Source organism: Fukomys damarensis, unplaced genomic scaffold (assembly GCF_012274545.1).
Source record: "Fukomys damarensis isolate Sample0158 unplaced genomic scaffold, DMR_v1.0_HiC HiC_scaffold_3, whole genome shotgun sequence".
NCBI lineage: Eukaryota > Metazoa > Chordata > Mammalia > Rodentia > Bathyergidae > Fukomys > Fukomys damarensis.
This window is the reverse complement of record NW_022900915.1, coordinates 44,166,332-44,179,774: the sequence shown is the minus strand read 5'-3', so window position 1 is coordinate 44,179,774 and position 13,443 is coordinate 44,166,332. Positions and strand designations below refer to the sequence as shown.

General features: G+C 51.0%; 1 protein-coding gene across 1 annotated transcript in view; it reads left to right on the top strand.

Moving 5' to 3' along the window:
* Positions 1–13,443, top strand: part of Msh3 (mutS homolog 3) — a 107,876-nt gene that overhangs the window by 42,385 nt on the left and 52,048 nt on the right. The window contains exons 13-14 of the mRNA XM_033765680.1: positions 697–781; positions 2,726–2,835. Of these exons, the coding sequence (XP_033621571.1) occupies positions 697–781; positions 2,726–2,835 (195 nt within the window). The remainder of the gene's footprint in view (positions 1–696; positions 782–2,725; positions 2,836–13,443) is intronic.

Below are 13,443 nucleotides of genomic sequence, written 5' to 3'. Positions count from 1 at the left end.
AAAAAAAAAAAAAAAAAAAAAAGGAATTGCTGCACCAGCAACACACTGATAATGGTTATTGACACAAATTGGAGATATGCATGCGTTTGTCAGTCATGCTGCATCTCAAGTGTCAGGTCTGTTTGAAATTTACTGTATCTTTAGTCTTTTGATAGTGACAGGACATAGGAGCATGTGAATTCTTTGCTGGGTTTAAGGAAATAACTTTTGCTACTTTTATTTGTACTCACGAAACCTTGGCCACCTCAATGGGTGTTGTTAATTATAGAGCAAGTAGCACAGGCTGCATGTACCAGAAGCTTCTGAAGTGTTTATTGTGCTGATCCCACACTGCAGAACAAGGAGGACAGTTTTAAGAGTCTTGACATATTTTTCTAGCTAATTGCATAGCTTTTCCTGAAGGAACCACCACATGCTCTGCCTGGGGTTAAAGACTATGTTTGGTTCTATTCCTGGAGATGTAAAACAAAAACAAAACACTGCCGTTGCTTCCCTCCGTGTTCTTGTCTTCGGTGTCCTGTGCCTGTGCCATCCTACGAGCACCGGCATCCCGGGGCGTGAAGCCCAGGGGACGCTCAGCTTGCTTCTCATGGCCCGATTTCCTGTCACAGTGTTACTGCCTTGTTCTCAGTCCCCGAGTTAGTGTCTTGTGTCTTGTACACTGCAGGCCGCCTCACTGTATCCCATCCTCTACAGGAATTTTAAACAGCTGTCGAGTGAAATGGAGCTAATGAGGATGAACGGAACAACATTAAGGAACCTGGAAATCCTACAGAATCAGGTGAGGCAGACAAGGCCTCGGTCAGTCAACGCTGTCTACAGAAAGGGTGGAGTAAGGCGCTGTTAGTTTCCAGGGTGCAGGGCAGCGACAAGCGTGTCCCACCTGCCTCTCTGTGTGCTGTGTGGTGACCAGGCCCCTACTGTACAGAGGTCAGTGTAGGAGGTTTCTCTCGGCCTCCTGAGAGGAGAGGTACATACAGACTGTGCCCTCTAAATGAAGGTTGTATCCACCCTCTTAATTTCCATGACAAATATTTTCTTGGAAAATCATCATCTCCCAGAATGAATAGAAAGTGTAATTTTGTCTGGTTGCTTCGTGTTGAAATGTCTGTAGTCTGTTCCATTGCTAGGCAGGTAAAACAAGTCTGGGTGGGCTTGTAGGGTATGGTGTCTCACTAGGCAAATTTTCTCTTGCTTTGTCTTGAGTGCTGGGAAGATAAACGTTTCCATCACCGACTTATCACTGAAAGGCGAAGTGTTATGTTGTCACAAAGTCACAGGGACTAAAAGCCAGTTCCAAATAGAACAAGAGATCTAAGGCATCTGAGTGGCAGTGGAGAATCCCAGCCATGGAGTGAAAGCCTCAAGTCTCCCCGGAGCCACAGGCTCTTCGCTCCTGGCCCTGGGATGTCATTCCTGGGGATCCCCCAGGAACCTCTTCCTCCTGCTGCCCACCCCACACACTCGGCCCGACTCATGTGTGTGCAGGAACATTTGTACCTGTCCTTTCATCACCCAGAGGTCTCTGGTCAGCTGTTCACACAGGCCTACGCCGGGGATGGTGGCTGGGATAGGACAGTCCTTGTCGAAGATGACCCCCTGCCCCTTCCTTGACACATCTTCCTATTTAAATCCTGCTGCATGCAGTTTTGAAATCCAGTACTTCCCCCTTTTTTTGAGACACTCTCACTATGTAGTTCAGGTTGGCTTTGAATTTACAGAATTTACTGTCTAGCTGCAGCTGGCCACAGACTCCCGAGTGATGGGATTATAGGTGTGTGCCACCACGCCCAGCTTGTAAAATCCAACTTCTAAGGCAAAAGCCTGCAGTACACAAAACACCCTGTAGTGTCCCCTTGATCGGGACTTGAGCTCTTGTGGAGACAGAAGCTGAGAATCAGCCTCCTATCCTTGTCTTGCAGCTGAGTCTGGGCCTCTCTTTCCATGAAGGCTCTGAGTCATTTATTCACATTTAACCAGAAACAACACTGATTAGCCCTTTTCTTTGCAAAAATATCATTACTGTGCCGTGTGAATGTGTATGTAAATGTCTGTGTCTTCATTCATGAAACTTCAAGGGCATGCATGGGGAACTGCGGCTGAGTGGAGTAGGTAGGGCTCCCGACCGACCTCAGGCATGGTGTGGGTGCCCGTGCCCAGTGTGGTAAGACCTGTTTTCTGGAGTTGTTTCTGCATCTTCCAAATGCCCATCAACTGGAAACTGGATAAGAAAATGTGGTTTTTAAAAAATTAAATGAAGTACTACTCAGCCATAAGCAGTGAGAAACTAGAGACATTTATAGCCAGATAGGTGCACCTTGAGTCCACACTCTTAAGTGAAATGCATAGGACACACAGGTGTGAACACTGAATAGTTTCTCTGGTGTGAGAAGCTGAAAGTTTAAATGGGGATCAAAATGTCTAACAGATAATGGGAAAAAGGAAGAAAAGGTCCAAAGGGGAAGGGGAAGTGGGGGAGGTGGGGAAAGGGAAAGAAGGGACAGGAAAAAATATGAGAAATGAAAAAACGGAAACAAAGTCTTTGCAGATGGGAGTAGAAGGGGTGAAGGGAGGACAGGGAATGGGGAAAAAATGAGAACCAAGATACATCATGTAAAGGTACAAATTCCCAATGATGAATGTCATCGTATTCTGTACCTAAATGGTACCGATAAACTTAATGAATTAAAAAATAAAACAAAAACCCGTTTTCTGGTCTTCACAGACTGACGGGAAGACCAAGGGAAGTTTGCTGTGGGTGTTAGACCACACTAAAACTGCATTTGGGAGACGGATGCTGAAGAAGTGGGTGACCCAGCCACTCCTTAAATTAAGGTAAGGGGAATTCTTTTTGGCGTTTTGCCCTGAGGTTGTAAAATAGCGAAGGTGAAGGTGTGTCAGCGTCCTGGAGACCAACTGTAACAGTCTGTGGTGGTGCGGGCCAGAGAACTGGCCCTGGTGTCTGGGCTCAGAAGGAAGCAGTGGGGCTGCAGCAAGGGAGGCAGCTCGGAGAGTGCAGAGCGGCTGCAGCGGGAGGGAGCGGCTTTGCTCCCAACTCTGCAGAACGGAATGCAGTGGGGCCGGCTCCTCAGGCTGGCCCCTGAGACGTCAGGGCTGCAGGCATCTCACAGCAGTTGTCCCCACAGCCCGTGGTGCTGCCTGGCTCCAGGGCTGTCGCACTGGTCTCCCGTGGCAGGGCAGCTGGAGTCCGTGTCCTTGGTGGCTGTGGCACTGGGGCCTCCGAGCTGAATGGTGCCCCTTGGCTGCTTGCAGGAGCCTGGTGTGGCTCCTGCTGTTTCTCGCGCTCCTGCTGTGTGCACCCCGTTGAGTGCTCAGCATCTGGGGAGCACAGCAGCTGTTGCAGATCTCGGGGCAGAGTGAAGCCAGTGGCCACTCCTGGGCCCAGGTGGGCTCAGGCCGGTGTTCCCAGCACCCCTCAGCTGGACCAGTGCAAGCGCTGGTGAAGAGCACTGTGCAAATGAGCGCTGTCCCTTCGCAGGCTCCGCTGAGCCCCTGTGCTCTCATGCTCCCAGTGGAGCCCCGCTCACAGGGTGTGTGAGGGGTGCGTCGGGACGGAGCCCTGGCTGCCTTTCCTGAGGTGCCTGTGTCCGTCTTTCACACCTATACCGCTGCTGGGGGCTGCGTGACCCCCACCACCTGACTGAGGGCCTGAGGATAAGAAAGGAGACAAAGGTTTGCATACACGGGGGCTGGATGGTGGCTGAGACAATGAAGCTCCGGGTTTGCCACTGTTTATTGATCTCATAAAGGCAGGTGCAGGGGACAGCAGGGGCTGAGACAGAGACAGGAGCCAGGCTTGTACCAGGAGGAAGAACGCATTCCTACAAAAGACAGGTCCACTAGTGAGTGACCCGCTTGTTCTCTTAGCTAATATTTGTTCTGGGAGAGTGGCTGCACAGGAGTCATCAAGCCTGTGCTGCATCTTCCCAGAGCTGCCACAGCGTCACCCACCATTGAGGCCACAACTGTGGTCATCGGCACAGGGAGCTCTGTCTCCACACGCCAGCCAGAGGCGCATCTAGCAAGTCACGTAGGCCTAGGACAGACTCACAGTTTAGTCAGGAGCCCATTCAATAGTACTTTATAGGCCGCCCAGCACGGTCTCTAGCTGATCTGTTTATCACATGTACTTTGTTGATTTTGTCAGAAAGCCCTAAAATGAAGTTCTGCTTGTACACATTGATGGGCGGGGAGTGGGCTGAGCACTGAGGCTCCTGTGGTTTGTGCAGGAGGAGTCTCAGGTCACGTCCAGCGGAGAGTAACGTGCAAGGCAGGTGTGCAGGGCTCTGGGTTTGGCTCAGTGGTAGATGAGGCCTTGGGCTTGATCTCCAGCGGTGAAGAAAGCTCCTGCATGTTCAGTAGTGCGCTGAATGTTAGGAATGGTATGAAGCTGGAAGACACTCGAGTTCCCTCCCGGGCAGCCTCTCCCACCTGCCTGCTGAGTCACGATGCCCAGGTCTCCTGGCCCTTCTCTTCAGCACATGGGTCTTAGCTGTGAGCGGCTTCTCTGTTAACTCCTTTGCCGATGATTGTATCCCTGATGTCACCCAGACCCCAGACCGCACGTCTACGAGGACACCTGTGCCCAGGAAATGCTCTGCTTGGGTGTTCAGACAGCAGGCACTGGGAGGCACCTCTCTTCTGTGATGAGCCCGAGGCCTCACGTCGGCAGGACACGACCTGACCACACGGGATGCCAGTGACTCGTGTGTGCACGCGTGTGTGTGAGCCCGCCGTATCCAGGTGTGCCTGGTCACGTGCTACCCAGCAGGCTGCTGATCTGAGAGACCCCTCCACCCACTTGTGGGGGATTATCGTGAGCAGCAGTGGACGTAGTGAGTGGCTGGCCGGAAGTGGCCCCAGGCTGGCCCGACTTCTGAGAGGTGCACTGCTGGAACACTGTAGATGGAAGGCTGGCTGTCCCAGATTGAGCCGATCACGGCCCCGCCTGCTGTGCTGCCCATCTACTACCACCGAACACAGAAATAACTGCAGCCTGGTGCTCCGAGGGCCGGGCTGGGTCAGCAGCAGCAGGAGCTTAAATCAAACACAAGAGGAAGCGATGTGGTCACGAAGTGCTCACGGTGATCAAAACCCGTGAGGAGTGTTTACATTATGAAATCATCGCACCAGGAGAGACACTGCCACGAGTCGCCCTCAGAGTCCTCCCTCACTTCCAACCCGCTCGTCCCACCAGTCTTGCCATTTTCTGTCCCGGCTTCTCCTGAGTCTCTCCATGACGTGTGATGAGAAATACGGCGAGAGGGCCGGGACGTAGCCCAGTGGTTCCACTGCCTGCCTCGTGAGTACAGGTCCTGCGTTTGATCCCTGGTACCAAAAAGAAAAAGTCATGTGGCGAGCTCTGCTGTGGAGCGCCATCCAGTGGTAAGGCAGCTTGTGAAAACGTGACTCTGTCCCGGCACCAGGTGACTCAGGCTCTGCCCCAAAGTCAAAATAACCAGGAAAGGGAAATGTTTTGCATCAGTTCAGGACCTGGAGCAGCCACAGCAGTGCAACTAAAGACCCTCAGGAAAGAGGACTCCTCGAAATGGTTCAGAAAGTGGTGGAGGCCATGGAATGAGTGTCTTTGACGAGAGAAGGGAGTTTTGAGGGGGATTTGTGGCAAAATGTCTTTTAGTGGAGTGCATGCTCTTCAAAATTTGAGCAGTGTATGTTTTGGCCACACTATTTAATGTGGCTTCATGCTGTTCTGTAGTCATCTTTTCTTTTTACTAAGTAGGAGCCACTCTTAGAATGATGGTTAAGCGTGTAAAGCCGTAATACTAGCTGAGCAGTGTTCCGTGATCATGCATGCATGTACTGTACACATCTGCCTGGAAGAAGCAGCACTATCTCACACACACGCGCACATGCACATGCGCGTGTGAGAGCACGGTTAGATGGCTGTGGTGGCCCAGGGGACGGGACCACATTGCCTGTGCAGCTGTTGGTGGATGGCCGTGTGTATGGCTCTACTGGAAGCACACACTTAGTGTGTGTATGTTCTGGACACTGCTGCCCCTGCCCTGCACCACCTCCGGGTCAGGCAGAAGTAAGGTCGAGGCCACCCTCTCCGTGTGAGAGCCCTGTGGGCTCCTGAGCGGGTTTAGGTGGGGACATGGGAAGCTGGTGCTGGTGCTCAGACCGCAGCCCTGGTTGGTCCATCCGTCTGCCTGGCTGCCCTTCTCCCTTGGGTCCTGCCTGTGCAATCTGAGCATGAAGGGTCTTGGTGCCGGCTTTCCTATGGCCCCTCGCAGTGTGATGGAGCTGTGACCTCCGGTCGCTGTCTCTCTGGCTGGGCACGGAGCACTGCCTTCTCCTCCACTTGGTGCCCACACTCGACTCGGCCCCAGAACTCGGGGAGCTCAGCCTCCCCGGGTCTTCTTCAGCCAGGTGCTGTCATCAGTGCTGCAGGAGCACAGGTTAGGGGCTGACCGCTGCAGACACAGCCCGAGGTGAGCGCAGCAAGCTTGTGCGCTGGCTGGCTGACCTCCTCCTCCTCCTCTCTTCATGAGTCTCTGGCTTCTAGATTGGCAGCAGGGAGGATCTGACACACAGTCCCCGCGGTGAGCAGCCATGTGCACCTCCATTCTGTGGGCTGCATCTGCAGGTCTGTCCCTGCACCTGTGCTGCACCGCCGCGCCGTTCCGATGTCACACCTGCTCCGTGCGTCTGCTCTCTCAGGGAGCCGCAAGGAAGGGTTGGTGAACACAGCAGTCTGACTGGTGGAAAGAGGTGGCTCTTTCCTCTATTTCTTTGTTGCTGTTTCAACCCCATAGTGTTTTTAGGCATTTAAATGATAAATTTATTTACATTTTAGAAAAATGTAAAAGTGTGGTGTTACCTAGTAATGGGGTCGCCCTCACTGCTGCTGCACGCTTGTTCTGGGAGCCCCGGTAACGTGTCGTCACCTAGCCATGGACACACCTGCACTAGTGCTGTCCCCCGGCATGCTGGACTGGGGTGGCTGCGCCTCCTCATCGGTATCACGTGGCACCGCGAGCTTAGTTCTGCAGTCTCAGTGACAGGTGGCCCTGTGCTGGGGGACTTCCTGACAGCCAGGAAGACCTCACTCACCTGTGAGGGGAGCTTGTGGGAGGTGGGTGCCTTTGTACCTCAGACGCTTTGTACCACAACCAGAGGAAAGGGAGGGTGCTTTTATAATTCCAATTAGGTTTCCAGAGAACAGCAAAAGAGCAGTAAGTGTGCTAAGTTAATCGCTGGCATTTAAGTCCCATAAATACTTAAAATTAAAGGCATGGAAAGTTGTTTATGCTGGGAATTGGCTCCTGGCTACATGTTGGTGTGGTTTTTTGCACCACTAAGCACATTTCCCTACTAGTTAATTCTCTGGGATAACTAAATGGCTACGATTTGGTAAACCCACCATGTGGAGCACGAATGGCTGTATTTCCGATCCATCATCACCTGGCCTAAATGATGACATCACAGAGCATCAGTGTGCTTCCTTCCACTTACTAAATGCCACTTTTGCCCCAATAGCACTCCTGCAAATCGGCTGCAGTGAGGGCCCCTTCCTCTTGGTGGCTCCGTGTCCTGAGCCTGCGCACAGTGAGCCCGGTCTTGGTCTCCCTGCTGAGGGGATGGGGGCGTGGCGTGGAGCTGGCACGGTGCGTGTGAAGGAACCTGGAAGACGTGGGCCTGGGGCTCTCGCCTGTGTGCGCCCTGTGGTTCATCCCCGGGCTGCGATGGCTGGGAGCTCTGAGCTGGCCAGCACGTCGGGTGGAACCCAGGCCGCAGTGCACTCTGGCCCAGTCCAGTGACCAGCAGTCGAGGGCTGGAGGAGGAGTCTGATACTTTGTTTTCCTCTTGGTTCTCCAGCTTTATACCTGTTAGGGATTTTCAGAATTTTCAGCCTCAAAATGCTATAGGAAAACTATGACCTGTGACTTCCGTGACATTAAAGCCATCCTGTGTTATACATACGTACATATCGTACACCTGGAAGTGTCAGATAAAGTGTAACAGACATCTGCTTGGGTTGTCTTAGAAATGGAGGGAGGAAGACTGGAAAGGAGCTGGAGGGACAGGGAGCTGATGTCTGCGGCTGGCCCAGGCCCTTCAGCAGCTGGGGTGTTGAGGACCACGAGTGGGAGAGAGGAGGCAGGGCTGTGGTCCTGTGACGCAGGGGGTGCTGGTGACACAGGGGCTCAGGGACTCTGGCCAGCGGGGAGGGGTGGAGGACCGCGCCTTGGGCTCATCTGAGACCCGGACCCCAGGCTCCTTACAGGCACACAGCCTCCCATCTGTGCAGTCGGTATGATCTGGCAGTTTCTGAGCCGTGAAATGGCCTTAAAATATTCTGTGCCACAGATAAATGTCCCATGGCCAAGTTATGCATGATACGAAAGATAAATAGTGTGAGTGTAGAATCAGTTATGTCAGAGGGGTTCAAGTTGATTTTAAAAAGAAACCCCATTACTTTTCAAGGCAGTGGACAGAGTAACAAGAGCAGATATAACAACGGAGGTACACATTGAATATTCCATACTTAAAATGATTCAGAACAGAAGATTTGTTTTAAATTTCAGAGTATTTGTATATATGTAAGTGATGAAGCCCAGATCTAAGCAGGAAATTCATTCGTGTTCCATGCTCACCTTATCCACCCACCTGGAGGGGATCCCTGCAGGGTCCTTAGTCACCTTGGACACATGGGGTTTTCACTGATGGCCTCACGCCTCAGTGTCTCAGGTTTCTCAGCAGTATGACTTTTAGATATTCAGATTTGAAACGCTCTACCTGTACAAGATAATGCCTGAGAAAGTGCCTAGATATATCTGAAAGAGCCAGTGGGATAGATGACGTGAGCGACTGAGAGACTTGCCCAGGATTGGGTTCTCTAGCAAGACGCTTCGTCACTTGTCCAGAAAAAAGTCACTTGTCCAGTTAGAAGAATGAGATGAAACAATGTTCAGAGGGTGATAAAGGATGAAGTTTTCATAGTCCATGAAAGATGTGAATCCTTAGATTTAGAAAGCACAACATACCCAACATGCAATTAAAAGCAAACAAAATACTTGCATTTTGCTAAGTTAGTAAAACGTCACTAAATTAGAGATGAAACTTTTACAAAGACAGAGCAAAGAAAGATCTCCTGTAAAGCAGTTAAGATTATAGAACCAGTTTGCTGTCTAATTTCTCTTGCTTTCTTTTCTCAACTCTTGGATTCCTTGAATACTCGCCATTCCATTTCTCCCCACAGTACCTTGAGATTTGTGTGTCTCTTCCTATTGTCTGTCATTTCTGTTGATTCTCACTGAGCTGGTTTCTTGTCACACGTGTTGTGTATTGCTCGTATTATTTGGATATTTATCTTTAAGAATATGTGACGGCTATCATGAAGGTGCCTCTCTCCACAGAGGACTTCCGGGTGCTTGTGCCTGCTTTCTGGTGGCATTACCTGTCTAGGAGCTTCTTGATCCAAGTTCTGTGTGTGTGACGATTTAGTCCATCCAGAGGGTGGTCAACAAGAGTGCGAGGTCCCCCTTCCTGCCGGGTCAGCTGTCTTCACCATGAGCTCTTGCGGCGTCTCTTTAGCACACAAGGGACTGTGGCTGGTCTCTGGCCTCTCTGACTTCTCTCTTTCTTTTATATTGTTGTAGAGTTATTAGTTACCCTTTTGTCAGGTCTTTCGTGCTCTTATGAGTGTGGTTTTACGTTCATCAGCCTTTGGAAGTTCTCGTCATTGGGAGGAATGGTCTGGAAGTACCTATTCCCACCTTTGCCAGAAACACAATTCATACTCTTTTTTCAAAGGTGCAGGTTTGTGGCTGTTGTAGTCAGGGTCTTGGCAGTGGAATACATTAAATACAGGACACATAATTTATAGGATTATTTTATGATATTTACTCCAAAAATCAAATACAGAGGAGTGCAAGAGAGATTAACCACACACTGAGGCCCAAAGGGTCCAGCTGAGGGCCTGGATCCCGGCAGTGCCCCACACACGTCCAGTTGAAGGCCTAGAGCCCAAGGCAGTGTCCTCCACGAGTCCACCAGTGGCAGCCCACGCAATGTCTCCTGCCTGTCCGTATCGAGGATCTGCACCTGGAGGGCCCGAAGGCCAGTGGTGGAAGCCAGTACTGGTGGGATGAAGGATTGGTGCCACCAGGCTGAGGGATCCACACTGGGGCCAGGAAGTGACGCTCACGGTGAAGATCAGAGCTCCCCTGGTGACAACAGCCACCGTTCCCAGTGACAGGGAGGTGCCGAGCTCCTCCTGTGATGAGAACAGGCTGGTTCACATCAGGAAAACCATCTCAGCAAGCTTCTCCTAGAAAACCAACAGGCCGAGATCGTCCCCTCCACTTCTCTTCTTCTGGCTGCCAGCAGTAAACTGCAGGTGGGTCCGCCATGCTCCGCCACGCTCCGCCACCCATTCAGCTGCGCGTCACACGCTCACCATTACTTAATCCACCACAGTGGCCTAAGCAGATAATGACGGTAGCTGTCAGAAAATTGTTCTGTTTAATTTTTTGAAGAAGGTAAATTATTCCCCATTGGTTAATGCTGTGTAATTATAACATGAGAAATAAAAATCCTTTAAAGCTTGTTGAATAATTTACAATTTACAACAAGCTAAGAGTTCTGGAGAGGGCCAGGAAAGGACTTGGGGTTCATTTTTCTAATTGAAATGTGTTTAGGTAATCAGTTCAGCCACATCGTGGGGGCAGTGTGTTAGCATCCGAATTGAATGCATTTATTTTGATCACCTGTTTTTTAAAGCAGATCTTTCAATAAAAAGACCAAAATATGAAAAAAACCAACATTACCTAAGCAGCCCGCTGACAGTGTGTGCTGCAGCTTTGCCCCCCACGTTACGATGACTGAAGGGCGTCTCCATGGAAGTGTGTGCAGGACCCCTGCGCTGCGGGAGATGCAGGTCCCACTGTTTCTGACTGAGCGCCGCACCTGTTCATCTCACATGTGCAGGACCCTGGGACACCCACATGTAGCCCTTGGCCCTTTGGGGTGGGAAGAGAAGCTTTGGCACTGAGAATGAAATGACTCAGTTACCTTCTTTTCATTGGTTTAGATTTACAGTATTTTTTAAGACCAAGTGCAGACCACTTTGGGACACCTCGGACTGGTGTCTCTATCGTCCTCCATGAGACCACACTACCTGTTTTGTAGCCTGCCACATGCTCTAAAATACTTATTCCTTATTCCGGTGATCTGACATACTGCTTCTTTAGAGTTTCTTGGAAGGTCTTGTGACTCCTTCTAATTAAAAAACAACCTGAAGTTGTGTAAATTACTTTATTTTCATTAAACACATAGAAGTCACTTTTACTCATTCATACTTTAATCTGCACGTAAGCAATAACCATGGGGTTGTAGCTACCCAGGGGCGGAAGTTGAAATAGCACCACGCACCACTCACTCTCCCGCTGCCTGTTTAGAACCCGCTTTCTCCAAGTGGTCTCCACATAGCTCTTCAGACTGTCACCTCCTGTGAGGCTCCAGGACTAGTTCTTCCTTGTCTCTCAACACACAACACCTGCTTGCAGACCTGCTTAGGGGTGTCTACAGTTATTTCCACAGCTACTTTTGGGGTGCAGTCTGTCCCTTCTATTTGCGGTGCTTTGTGCACCTCCTAAGCAGATCTCGTCATCGCAGCTGTAGAGGCCCCGTCTAGTGCCTAACTGCAGTGTGAGCGCTGGCGGTCCTGCCGAGCACGGCATGGCTCTTTGCGGGTGGAGGAGCCGGGCTGGGCTGAGTGGATGGAACAAGGCAGCTTTGGGAAGGTCCGGTTAAACCAGAAGTCATAAATGAATGAGATTTCATGTTTCTACTCAGTCCTTCCATGACATTTTTATGCAAAGAACAGTACAGTAAGTTACTTTATACAGAAACAAAACAAAACAAACCAGGCCGTAAACACCACACCAGGTGGTGGTAAAAGCTGCACCCTGTGTTTTTGTAGGTTCCAAACCAACTTAGCACAACCTTTTTCATCTCTAAGAGACTTGTGGTTTTGTCTATTCATTTTTTTTCCATTAGAACTCATAAATGTGGCTTAGGTTTTTATTCAACTCTTTCGCTCCTATCTCTTTGTATTTCAGGAAACCTTTAATTTTCGAGGCAGTGGCTCTTTGTGTGGGCTGTTTGATGAGCTCACAGATGGCATTCTTTCGTCTATCCTTTAACCATCTGTGGCATCAACGTAGCTATTCCACGGGTGTCATCATCCGTTTGTGCACGAATGAGTTATTAAAGTCAAACTTTATATTTGTGTAGCATTTGGGGTAAATGTTAGCATAAAACATAACATTAAAAATTTTTTTTCACTTCTTAGTTTACTTAATAGTCTTCGGAACTGAATTGCATGCCTCGTCTGTTTCCTGTGCACACGCTGTGGCCTTGGAGCTGTGGGGGTGGAGGAGGACCCCGAGCTTTACTAACGCTGTAGTCATGCAGGAGGTGCAGCCCGATTCCCGCGCACAGGGAAGGAGGCGGGCTTGGGTGGGGGTGAGACCAGGCCCTGCGTTTCAGAAAGTGGAGCTGCAGAGCAGAGATGGTACAGTTTCCGGGAGGGTGGGAGGAGGGAGGGCTGGGGTCCGAGGTGAGCGTGGAGGTGGCAACGACCGGGGGCTGCGTGGGGGCCGGAAGTCATGGATGAGTCTCGGGAGCTAGGATGTGCACAGGAGTGAGTGCGAGGACCACTCTACCTGCAGTGTGGCAGTGGACTGAAGACGGGGGCAGGTGTGGGCGTGGGAGGCAAGTTAGTCGTGGGGAAGTGTGCGACTTAGGGTGACAGGAGGGAGGGAGCAGAGGGTCCCCCCGCCCTGCGGGAATGGGGCCCAGCCGGCTGTCGAAGACTCTGTGCCTTCTGCAGGGAGGACATGAGCCAGAGGGAAATGGAGCAAGACTGGCCTCCTGAGCTGGGACGGGCCGCGACGGTGGGAAGGTGGCCCTCAAGGAACTTAGGATGAGGAGGATAAAAGCACCCTGCTGTTGTACAGTCCTGACCTGCGGCCCAGGCGGGGTCCTGACACAGCCTTGCCCTCCATGTCAGTGTGTGTGATTCCAGGAGCACTGCAAGGGTGCGCGTGCCTGTGTAGTACCTGAGGTCTTTCCCACCAGAACCTCAGCTCATTCCTCCAACCCTTTGCTTACTTCAGCAAAGTCTTCCCCGAGGGCCTCGTCTGCCTGGAGTTTACTGTCACCTGTGGCTGCCATCCCTCGTGTGGCGCTTGGGTGCCTGTGGGTACTGACGGCCCCACCTCATTCCGGACGTGCTAGGTCAGTGCATACCCATTTTAGGTTCCCCAGCGGCCCGCCACTTACACTGTGGCCATCAGTAAAATCCTAGAACTCTACTCTCCTGTGTCTGCAGCTGTCTCATCCTCTGCATTTTTTTTTTTTTTTTTTTAAAGACAGGTTTCACTGTGTCGC